Source organism: Tripterygium wilfordii, chromosome 6 (genome assembly GCF_013401445.1).
Source record: "Tripterygium wilfordii isolate XIE 37 chromosome 6, ASM1340144v1, whole genome shotgun sequence".
Taxonomy (NCBI): Eukaryota; Viridiplantae; Streptophyta; class Magnoliopsida; order Celastrales; family Celastraceae; genus Tripterygium; species Tripterygium wilfordii.
Window position 1 is genome coordinate 7,234,080 of NC_052237.1, and position 12,355 is coordinate 7,246,434.

Sequence of the window (12,355 nt, forward strand, 5' to 3'; positions counted from 1 at the left end):
CTACATCTCTCTTTCTCTAATGAATTTCTTGATAAAGAGTCTCATTGATGCAAATGAATATGGTAAACAACTACAATTAATTGAGAGATATTTGATATTGACAAGATGAATATTGTTCATTAGGTAAGATCATTATTAATGCAAATGAATATAGTAAACAACTACAATTAATTGATAAAGAGTCTCATTGATGCAAATCAGTATAGTAAATAAATGCAATTAAAAATGAATTTCTTGATAAAGAGTCTCATTGATGCAAATGAGTATAGTAAACAAATACAATTAATTGACAGATATTTGGTATTGACAAAATGAATATTGTGACAAAGAAGAGTGTGGGTGATCACTATATTCTGTTATTGCCATAGAAGTGATAGTTGGGAATTGGTGGGTGGAGACTGGTTTGTGGAGAGTTGTAGGTGGAGAGTATAATGTACTCATCTAAATATTGTGAGAAATGATAGGTGAAGAGTGTAGCCATGTGAATTTTGTGGATAGCGTTAAGTGAGGAGTGTAGCCATGTGAATTTTATGGGCAGTTGTAGATAAGGAGATTAGCCATGTGTGAATTTTGTGGAGAGAAATTTTTTATTTTTCAATAAATGAATTCACATTAATTATTTTTATTATCAGGCCAACACTATGTACTTAATTATTGATAAAAATTATTACTTGTTGTCTTATTATAAAATTTAATAAAATACTAATGGAAAGAGAGAAAATTATTATTTTAATGAAGTAGGGGATATGATAGATAATCTGATGTAATGATGATTGATAGGGAATGCGTAAAATAGAAAACAATGACATATTGTCTGTATTTTATAAAATCTGTTAAGAAAAATTGGTGCAGATTCTCTAAGCTAGTTTAGAGCAGCTCCAACCGGAGCATCAAATGAGACATCAAATTGGCTAATTGCCAATTTGATGCCTCAATATGTTTTTTAAGGTCTCCAACGCAAACATCAAATTGAGGCATCAATTTGATGCCTCAAGCTTTTGGATGCAAATATACCTCCAGAGGAGAGAGAAAACCAAAGACATCAAATTTGTGGGGGTCACCAATGGCTTTCATCAACGGTTATTTTTTTCTCCAATGGCTCTATTCAAATCTTTAAATCGTCTTCCAAACTACGCGTACATCAAATTAGAGGAAAAGTCATTTTGGGAATCCATTTTGAAATTTTATGTTCCAACCAATATCTCAACATAACCCGTAAAATAGAAAAAAACTGCTCCCAACCTCCAAACTTAGAGATATTTTCACCATCCCCAAAAGTTCAAAATTAGAATTTTATTCTCAAATCTTCTTTCTTCTCACTCCCGCGAAACCTAACTTTCCCTCCCGCATCTCAATCCATGCAGGGAGCATGTGAATTCTTATGTTTATTGTAAACTTGAATGAATAGTTGTTATTTTTTAAAAAAATAATTTTAAAAAAATATTCATTTAGATGACATATATATCTTATTTTGAAATTAATGTAAACTGAAGACATTGTTAATATTACTCCAAAATTCGTTGCATTTGTAATAATAAGTTAAAGTTAAAGGTAGTTATTAATAGTTATGTTGGAAAATATTAAAATATTTGATGTGATGTTAGAATGAGGATGTAGTTAGAGTACTCTTAAATTAAGGTTCCTTTAAGCCATAACAAAGAAGGGGAAATAATTACCCTAAAGAATAAGGTACAGAAGCTGAACATCTTGGTGGCAACAAATCCAAGCATAATAGGCTTCAAATACTTCTCCTTTGATCATTGTTGGAGAATTTTTTATCTTCCTAGGTTGCTGCGGGTCCTACACTTCTAGAAAATAAGATACACAATCTTTGAAAGAAGACCAACATAGCACAAATAAGTATTCAAAATTCACATAGTATAATACCAATACAAGAAGCCATAAAAACAATTTATCTTCAAAAAAACAAAACAACAATTACAGGAAATGAATTGTATTATCTGTAATAGGGAAATATATCATTTTTTGCTACATCACTGAGAGTTGGCATTCACTCGATCCCTACACAAAGTAGTGGAAAGATAATATAATCTGAATTGAATGGTCTACAAAACATAGACATAATCTTCAAACTGAGATAAAGGCCTACCTATGGAGAGGAACAACCCTTCACCACTGACACAACCCAAAAAGTATTTCATAGACTACTTCTCAAAATTGAAGAGAGCTCTATGACAATCAATCTTATTCTACAACAACAAAATTGAAAAAAATAATTCCACAACTAAATCACGAATGTAAAGCCAGTGAAGGGTTACGTTATCACATGCCTCTTCTTGAGGAAGATTTGCATAGAAGAGAAGATAGAAGCGAAGACACCCACTTGGAAGAAGCAGTGATGATATCAAGGCCAAGGAAAAGCATAGCACAAACCTTGGTCGGAGTTTGATATCGTTCAACTCAGAGAAGTAGAGAAGCCTACCTAGCATAAGAGACCATTGACCTAGGAGATGCATGCACTGAATTCGACTTTGACTGTTAGAGCCAAAGAGATAGAACCAGAGAAGTATAGAAATAGCACCAAAAAAATGGAATCAGAGAGATTGAAACAAAGAATGACACAAGTGTGTATAGATTACCTTCCAAGAACAGAACTAGCAAAGGAGGATGAACAGATTGAGCAATATCTCCCTCTTCTCCTTTTGTTCTTCTCTCTGGTAGCTACTCCCTATTTCCTGGTTTTTGATTCCTCTCGATTCCTCTCTGGTTTTCCCGATTTCTCTCCTAGCTCTCTCTCTTTTTCTTCTCTTTTCCTCTCCTTTTTTCTCTCTTTTGTGCGGCTAATCCTCCTAACAAGCAATCGAGTTTTATTCCAATATAACACTGTCAGAACTAATATTTTCGAATATAACACTGAAATAAAATTATTTCTCAATATAACACTACACGCCATTCAGAATGGCGTGTCTTTACAATTTTTTTATGATGGCGTGAATGAACAAAATAAAAAAATTAAAACCAACTTGCCATAAATTTAACTCAATAATCCATAGCCAACAAAATACATAAAATAGTCATCGTTTGATCCAACATAAACAAACCATCATCAGGGACACAGTAAAAAAAAACACATAAATTGTTATATGATTCAAGCAAAGGCAAATATCATATAGTCCTGTGCCTACTCCATGCGGCGGGAGTAGTTGATGGACTAACCACATCATGCGTCAATTGGGATGGTGCATAGTAAAGTCAGTTGCACGGGGAATGTGGCCACGTCGGTGTGATAGACCTACAGGATATCTACCACCATGCAGGGGCGTAGCTTCAACATCAAGGCCCATAACCTCTTCAAATCGATGTCCCTCACCAGCCTCGTCTAGAATGTCGTGGTAATTTCTCAACCAATTATTTGTAATGGCAGTAGTAGAGTCATTAAATGTATCACGTAATGTAGCATTAGAATAAACTAAATATTATTTAATTTATACATATATATATGTATATAAGGTCACGCCAACTAGGTTGGCGTGACTGATATTTTGATACTATTCACGTCACCATCGATGGCGTGAATGGATAGGGATGGCAATCCGACCCACGGGGACTTGACCCGAAATTTCTGGTTGGGGACCCAAAATTTCTGGTTGGGGACCCAAAATTTCGGGTACGGATCGGGTGCCACTCGAAACAATTATTGTGGGGATGGGTAGGGTATGGTAATGCCATATCCGACCCCGAACCCGACCCGAACTTAATACTTTAATAAATAAATATATATTTACATAGATATATCATATATAATATATTGTACATATATATAGGAATATTAATTTGTATTTAGTATACTTATATTCTTATATTTTTCATAATGAAAAATAAGATATGCTCTCCTAGTCCATATTATATATAATTATAAATTATAAATTTTTTGTTAAAACATTTGATCATTAACTCAAATACTCAATAACTCAAATATATCTTTTATTAAAACATTTGATCATTAACTCAAATACTCAATAAGTCAAATATATTTTTTATTAAAACATTTGATCATTATAAATTTATAATCATATAAACCCTAAACCCTACTTCCTAAACCCTAAGCCTAACTAAATAACAAAACCAAAATATTTTTTTTTTGTAATTTGGATCATTATAATCATATACGTAAACCCTAAATTCTAAACCCTATATAGTCAAAAGCCTTAAGTAAACACTATACATTATATAGTATAAATAGTTAAGTACTTTATACTACGATGTATATATTAGTATAATTTTTTTTAAAGTTTATGACAAATTAAATATTCAAACATACTAGTTTTATAATCTCGACACTCTAATTCTCTAAATACTAGTTTAAATATAAAAAAATTGAATTCTCCCCATCGGGTCGGGGTCGGGTATCCCCATCCCAGACTGGGTCGGGGACGGGGATCTCCCGAATCTCAAGGGGCGGGGATGGGGTTCGAGGATGGGGATGGGGATGGCATACCCGCCCCCGCCCCGTCCCGTCCCGTTACCATCCCTATGAATGGATGGCGTGATCGTATAAAAATTGTAAAGAACACGCAATTTTGAATGGCGTTTAGTGTTATATTGAGAAATAATTTTATCCCAGTGTTATATTGGAAAAAAACTCCAAACAATCCCGCTAAAACCCTACTGTTTCTCCTTTTTATATCCCTAACACGCGTTTTTTCTCTTTTCTTTTAATTCTCTTTTTATTTTCTTACTTTTTATTTTTTTTCCCTTTTTGCCTTTCTTTGTGCGGCAATTTCTTTGATTTTTATCTTTACCTCCTCCCTTTCTATTCAAAACCCTAATAAGACTAAAACCTTACTTTTTGTCTTTTTCCTGATTTTATTTTATTTGGAATCTGGTTGCTACATTAGTATTGTATTGTAATTATGCAAAACTGTAAAATGACTCTTTTAATATATGTTAGATATCCTAGTAAAAGCAATTGCAATGATCATTTTTTTTTATTGAGGACTACAAAATATATTCGGATATGTGTTCTGTTGATTTTTTTTTTTTTTTTGAGTACAAATACAACATACGACACACCACCAGATCAAGCCTATGAAAGTACAGGTGTCAACAGGCCCCACGCAGGAGGCACAAATCAAGCCCACGCAGGGGCAGACTAAACCCACACACCTCCTTATAAATATTCGGAGGAGGTGAGACTAGAACCCATGACCTCAGTCAGGGACATGCAAAGTCATTGCCACTCAACCAATGGCTCATTTGCATGTGTTCTGTTGATTTGATTGTATCAACAAAATATATTGATATAATAGTATAAATTTATTGACTTTATTTTTTACGTGTAATAGAGGTGTGATCTAATATTGATTTTAGTGTAGATGTAATTATATTTGATGTGGGACTCAACAAACAAGCCAACATAGAGGGTCAACCAAAGTCTTTTCCCCCATTCTTGATCCAAGAAAAAGTGACTAATAAAATGTGATTGTTGTAGCATCATTTTATTTCGTGACTCATCAAAATTCACTTTTTCCCTATTGTGCCGCCGATCTTACTTCTGTGCCCAACCCGGATCCAACTCGGATAAGAAATTAAGAACCCCGAACGTATTGTCCCGGACTGTTTAATCCGCTTACTATCATCCACACAACAAGGGTTTATGGTTAAACCCTGAACCCCATTTTCTCTTCCAAGAACCAATTTTGAAATCAAACTCTGTCCTGAATTTTAATCTTCATAAAACCCGATGATTCTTAATCGCTCCGCTTCGATCCTCCATTTCTACAAGCTGTCATCTCCGCCGAAACTACTCCCCCACTTGGGACGTTCATATTTGTCTCTCACTAGTTCTACATCATCCTCTCCTTCTATTATCTACTCATTCTGGTTTAATGGGTCCCGAGGGTCACGAACTAGGCGATTCGCTTCCGCCTCTGTAGCGCCTGCTGCTGATAAAAGAGGAAGCGACACGTTCTACGCAGATGAAAGCGTCTCGTGGACGTCGCTTGGTTTGTCGGACCGAATCTCTGGTGCCATGTCTAATGCCGGTTTCGAGAGGCCATCTTTGGTTCAGGTGCCTCTTACCTTATCCCTTCTGCTTACTGTACTTACATGGAAAATTATATGTATGTATTTTGGGGAAAACCCTTGCTTTTGTAGACCTATGTGACTATTTATGTTTTGGGTGGCTTTGGTTCTGTTAAGGGCAGACAGATGTAGAAAAACACAATATGGAAAAGAAAGATAATCAATCGGAAATTAGATTAAGGTTTGTTCATTTAATCAGTTATTTGCTGCTATTATTTTGAACATAATCCTATTTACTCTTAAATTTTCCTTTATTTAATTTTAACATAATTGTTTTTTTTTCTCTTTACAATTCACTAGCTCCTAGCCTCGTACCAGTTGGGGTGTTATAGCAAAATGTTAATATAGACTAAGTTAGTTGGTTGTTCACAGGATGCCGTCTTGCTATATGCAACTGTGTGTAGTTTTTGTTTATGATTATGTGTTAATTTTTGAGGTTGCATTTCGCTTGCCTTCATTTCGCTCAGTTTTAGTATGACCTTATGACGTGATAAGTTTATTTCCCTTATTTTAACATTTCTCATTGGTTTTGGAGTTTGCACCCCCTTTTGATGTTCTTATACTGGTCAATAAGTTATCTTCTTTTGCATTTTAGGCTGCTTGTGTACCATTAATACTTTCCGGAAAGGACGTCATAATTGCTGCTGAGACTGGCAGTGGTAAGACACATGGTTACCTGGTCCCTCTATTTGATAGGATCTGCACTGAGCCGGATGGTACTGGGAACACAACCAATGGTCAAGAATATGCTCCTCCCCATAAGCTTTCTCTGGTTCTTTGCCCCAATGTATTGCTGTGCGAGCAGGTGGTTCGCATGGCTAATGGTCTTTGTGGAGATAACGGTGAACCACTTCTCAGAGCTGCAGCTGTCTGTGGTCGACAGGTAGCAATGTTCTTGTTTCGGATGCAACAAATTTGCACATTTGGGATTTATGATTTTATTTGTTTCTTATGCATTATTGAGATATATTGTTATCTTTCTGCTCTTATACATGTTAAAATATTCTTCTAATGAATTAAGGAACTTAAAATGCAGGGATGGCCTGTCCAAGAACCAGATGTCATTGTCTCAACACCGGCAGCTCTTCTGAATAATATTGAGCCTAACAAACGGCATTTTCTGCATTTTATGCGTGGTGTTAAATATGTGGTACTTTTCGCTACATGATGTTTTGCTCCATTGTCTGCGTATATGTCTTTTTAATAACACTTGTTACATGTGAGATTATAAATTTGTTGTTAAGATGTTAGTTATTATGATTTGCAGGTGTTTGATGAAGCAGACATGCTTCTATGTGGGGGTTTTCAGAATAAAGTCATCCGCCTCATAAATTTTCTCCGTCACAGTGAAAAAAAAATGTCTCAAATGAATATAGCTGCTCTCGCGAGCCCAGTGGAATCAGATTCTGAGTCTCTGTCGCAGTTTGAGTCGGAAGATAAGGAAGAGATTCAAAATGATATGAAAGAGGAACATTCTGAAAGTGATTCTGAAGTTGAGAGCTTGGCAGAGGAAACGGAAACCAGTTCCATCAAGACAGAGGAAATGGAAACCAGTTCCATCAAGAAAATGGACTGGAAGAGAGTAAGAAAACATTATGAACGCAGTAAGCAGTACATTTTTGTTGCAGCCACTCTTCCGGTGAATGGTAAGAAAACTGCTGGAGCAGTACTGAAAAGGATGTTTCCAGATGCAAAATGGGTCAATGGAAACTTTGTTCATCGTCACAATCCTAGGTTCCACATCATCTTTCTTAAACATTATCACTTACAATTCTGCCATGTTAATCTCTTTCAGCATGTTAAAAATGGTCCAGTTAAGGACCCTTTGTGCATGGATATTGGTCATCCAAATTGTAATTGTATTCCTAGTTCTATGACCCAAAAATTCAATTTTCTGGTCTCCTCCAGTAGTCCTCCTGTTAAAAGTTGATCACCATGCACAAATACATGCTTATGCCATTTTGCTGTTGCAATGATATATGCATGAAACTACAGTTGTCATTATGTGCAAAATAATAGATTTTGAACCTTAACAGGCGAGTGATGATAATAGCTTCTTTCCTTTCTAGACTCTGTTTGCATTTAACAATGATGTTAGAAGCCAAAAAAAAAAAAAACAAAAACAAAAGAAAAAAGAAGAAGAGAAAAGACATCTAGTCCTGAAGGATCTCACTGTGGTGGTAGGGTCACCTATGATGCCTTCGTTGTAATGGTGTTCATCCTTGGTTGGGTATTAATTGCAAAATCTTTTAGATTTGTAGTACAGGTAGTGCTGAATCATTCAAGTAAAGCCTTTTTTTACCAAATTCTAATATCAGTGAATCATATAAGGAAACATTGAATGATTTCTTATGTTGGATTACGCTGATGCAGTACTCTTGAATTGGAATATGAAGACTCTTTTGTTTTCTTTAACTGATCTGCCAGGGTGTTGGTTGGAACTTACTCTCTGATTAAAACCATATATTTGTTTGATGCTATCAGAGGTGGAAGTCCCCGCTTTCTTTGTTTTATGACCTTGAACTTGAAACGGGAGGACTAAATTATTATTTATTAGTGAAAGTGGCTGACATGACTTGAATTGCTAGCTTAATGGATATTCAGTTAGCTATACCAAGCCTTCTATCAGAGTGATATAATGCAATTTGCTACATTTTACCCCTTTCCACATGATGAATATTTGTTTTTGTAATATTTGGTTCTTTTCCCCTCAGATTGAAAGAAAGGTGGGTTGAAGTTACATTTGATACACAGGTCGATGCACTCATGGAGGCTGTGAATCAAAGATACGCATCTGAAGGGCATTATCACGGTGCTGATGCACGCTGCACTATGGTGTTTGCAAACACTGTTGAGGCTGTTGAAGCAGTGGCTAAAATATTGCAGAGTTCTGGGATTAAATGTTATCGTTACCACAAGGACAACTCTCTTGAGGAGCGTGCAAAGGCATTAGTTGATTTTCAAGAGAAAGGTGGAGTGCTTGTATGCACTGATGCTGCTGCGCGTGGCATCGACATTCCTAATGTAGCACATGTCATTCAGGTTCTTCTCTTTGACATTATCAGCTATGCACTTGTCTATGTCTGTTGAATTATTGTGAAGAGCAAATTAACCCTTGGCATAGCTGTTATAAAATATGACACGGCTTATTAATGGTATGGTAAGATATTAAGGTATCATCCACTGTCCGCCACTTTGCGGTCCTCATGCACTGCAATACGTTGCCATAAATAAACAAGTTTCTTCTATTGTTTTTTCCGTATATTTTCACTCCAAAATTGATTTGTAATTTGCCGATCAGCTATTTGTTATTTCTCTTCTAAAGCAGCCAGTGGAAATGCCTCCATGTGCTGTCCTGATTTTTCCTCAAGGCCAATGCACTCCTTATGCCCTAGGTACCCGGATTTTTTTACATACACTTCCTTTAAAATTTTCACCTGCTGTTCCCTGCTCAGCTCTTTTATCCACTGGCCAGCACTTGGCCACATCAACTTTCAACAATCAAGTGTCAACCAATGCTGAAGGTTGTCATTTTTCTTTTGATATCCAATTGCGACTAAGCCAAATTTAGTTGTTTCCATGACAGCCTCTGAGCATAACCACCATTAAGAATTATCATGGTTCTATACTTCTAGTAGCTAAAGCTGTGGCTACATCTGTTTGTAGCAGCACTCTATTGGAAACTGTTAGGTTTGGCGTAAAGATCTTTCTAAAGCAAATGCTATCAATTAACTGCCAGTTAGACCAGTACTTCCTGAGTGAAGTAGAATGTTTGCGTAATTCATATTTCATCAGTCATCCCTGTTACTTGGACTGAGTGAGGATTTTAAGCATGGCACGGAACCAAGTTGCCTGTAGGCCATCTTCATTGTTAATTTTTCGACTTTTGGTATTATTGCTGCTCATATCTTTCTGTCTGTCTTCCTTATATTCTTTCAAATTCATGTCCTGGGACTTAATTTAATGAAGTTAATCTAGAATTTTTGGTTTCTTGCAGGCGGACTTTGCCACTTGCGCTGTAGATTTTTTGCATAGGGTTGGTCGCACAGCTCGAGCTGGGCAATATGGACTTGTTACTAGCATGTACACTGAAGCCAACCGGGAACTTGTTGATGCAATTCGTCAAGCGTGGGAACTGGGTCAGCCAGTGGTAATTCTCGAAACTTGCAGATTTCTGGTTCTATATGTACTATATCTGAGTTGCATGTTGGTTTATTGAATGCAGTTCAACGTGATCAATCCATTATAAACAACCTGCTAAAGCAAATCGTAAATAATTATCACAAATACATAACTTCAGCTTAGCTTAGGGCTCCAATGGCTGACTAGGATCACTTGTCATTAGTAGAGTGAGATATTATAAATTTATAATCTATAGCAATGTCTATATTAGTTTCGTGTTATATGCATCTTGCAGAAAAAAGGCTAATATGTTTTCCTATGGCTGCAGGAAACGGCATTTAGCAGAAAGAGAAGCTTCCGTAACAAGCTTAAGAAGAGAGGTAATATTTTTGGTTTTCATTGGCTAGACATTAACATATGAGCATAAAAGTTAAAATGATGTAAACATGTGCTTGCTTTCAATGAGACCGAAGCTCGTTTGTAATTCTAATAAAAAATCCATAGATTTATCATTTTTTGTGTTCTGGCTGAAATAATCTGTGGTGGTACAGATTTGTTATGATACAGAAGTTGAAGTTGGGGGGATATAACAGTTTCCTTGTCTTACCAGGTTTGAGAAAAGTCAAGGACATGTCAAATACTGAGTTGGCAATGGCATGAGGAATATGGTATGTGATGAAGCCGCGTGACCATCCTATATTGATTTTGTACTTCCATTAATTTGATGTGTATTTTGATGTTTTTGTTATATATTTTTCATTTAACTCTACGATCTAATGAATCCCATTCCCCCCCTCCCTGAAATCTGCACATCTCTACTTAGAGATATAATACATTTGATATATTGATTACTCCATTTTCTATTTGGATATGTGGAGAGTTCATACTTCAGTATTTCAGATCGGGTTTGTAGTATGGATAGTCTTTTGCTTTGTTACTTGTTTGTCACTCTCTCTACAATGCTGTATGCACCGATTTTTGACTCCGTATTAAATATTATACTCTCATTAGTAAACCATTTTGTTTAATGGCTACATACTGCACCATGGAAAGTTTACTTGTAGAACGTTATCTTAGGATACCCGAAGGTTCCATCAGTGATGGTGCTTTTGTGTTGATTCCAATAATGGGTGTATTGGAAGATGGATATTGGCTAGGAGAGTGGTTCAGGTTGGTTAGACCTTGGAACACAAATGAAATAGATAAGCAGAGATACTCTTGGCTGCGATTCAAGGGTGTACCCCTACATGCCTGGATAACGAGCTGTTCATTGAAATTGGTAATCTATGAGGTGACAATTATCACAACAGATGAAGAACCAGTGTATAAGAGGAGGTTTGAAGATGAGCAATTTGTAATCAAAGTTGTAGAAAAACCCAATCAATGTTTGTTTGCAAAACCTTTTGAAAGGGCAAATAAATGTTTGTTTGAGTACATTTTAGTTTGAGCTGCATGTTTGGTCCAAGCCTGAGGTATAGCGGGACTAACAACTTACTAAAGGCCCAGGATTTTCGCAAGGTGGGATTGAATTGCAAAAATGTTATTGGAATCCCAGGGATCCTAATAGTGGATTTTGTTCATTGATTTATGTAAGTGAAGGGGGCTCAAAAAAACCTGGTGATTGAATCAGAGAATGACGCATTCACTATTGTGATGACTGAGATCCTTAATTCCTTATCACTTCTGTTGAAATTGAATCCAGTTTTTGTTGGACTCTTAAATCGGCCCAAATGAACGGTCCATAATTGTTGACATCAATGGGCCTACCATTTACATCAACTTTGGAGGAGGGAGAGAAAGTAAGGCCCAAGGACCTCTAGTGGGCTTATTTATTGACGGTGTTTTATATTTTAATCCCAATCGCGGTGTTTACAATTAATCTCCCTTGTAAGTAGTCTCTTGACTTGTCTTCCTTACAGTCTTGAGTGCCTAGCACGACCATAATAATCTCCAATGAAAAGTCAACTCGTTTTAATGGTCAATGCAACAAGGACACATGGTAGTGTAGTACAATTTCCGAAATTCCAGTACATGTACACCGCATTCCTAATTTTCTACAAGGGCCGGCCTTGCATTCCCATTCATGGATATATATATACACACACATATATAGAACTATTCAAGACACCAAGGTAATCGATTAATCAGATATCAAAGATGACTTGTTCTATCAAGACTTTTGTTTTGG

At 36.2% G+C, this 12,355-nt stretch overlaps 1 protein-coding gene across 1 annotated transcript; it reads left to right on the forward strand.

Annotated features, from left to right (window-relative positions):
- The first annotated feature begins 5,587 nt into the window (after nt 1-5,587).
- Nucleotides 5,588-11,082, forward strand: LOC119999497 (DEAD-box ATP-dependent RNA helicase 22). The gene is made up of 8 exons (XM_038847098.1): nt 5,588-6,031; nt 6,641-6,928; nt 7,082-7,195; nt 7,313-7,779; nt 8,760-9,087; nt 10,043-10,195; nt 10,496-10,547; nt 10,778-11,082. The coding sequence occupies exons 1-8, from the start codon at nt 5,705-5,707 to the stop codon at nt 10,825-10,827; spliced, it is 1,779 nt and encodes a 592-aa protein (XP_038703026.1). The 5' UTR covers nt 5,588-5,704; the 3' UTR covers nt 10,828-11,082.
- The last annotated feature ends 1,273 nt before the right edge of the window (nt 11,083-12,355 follow it).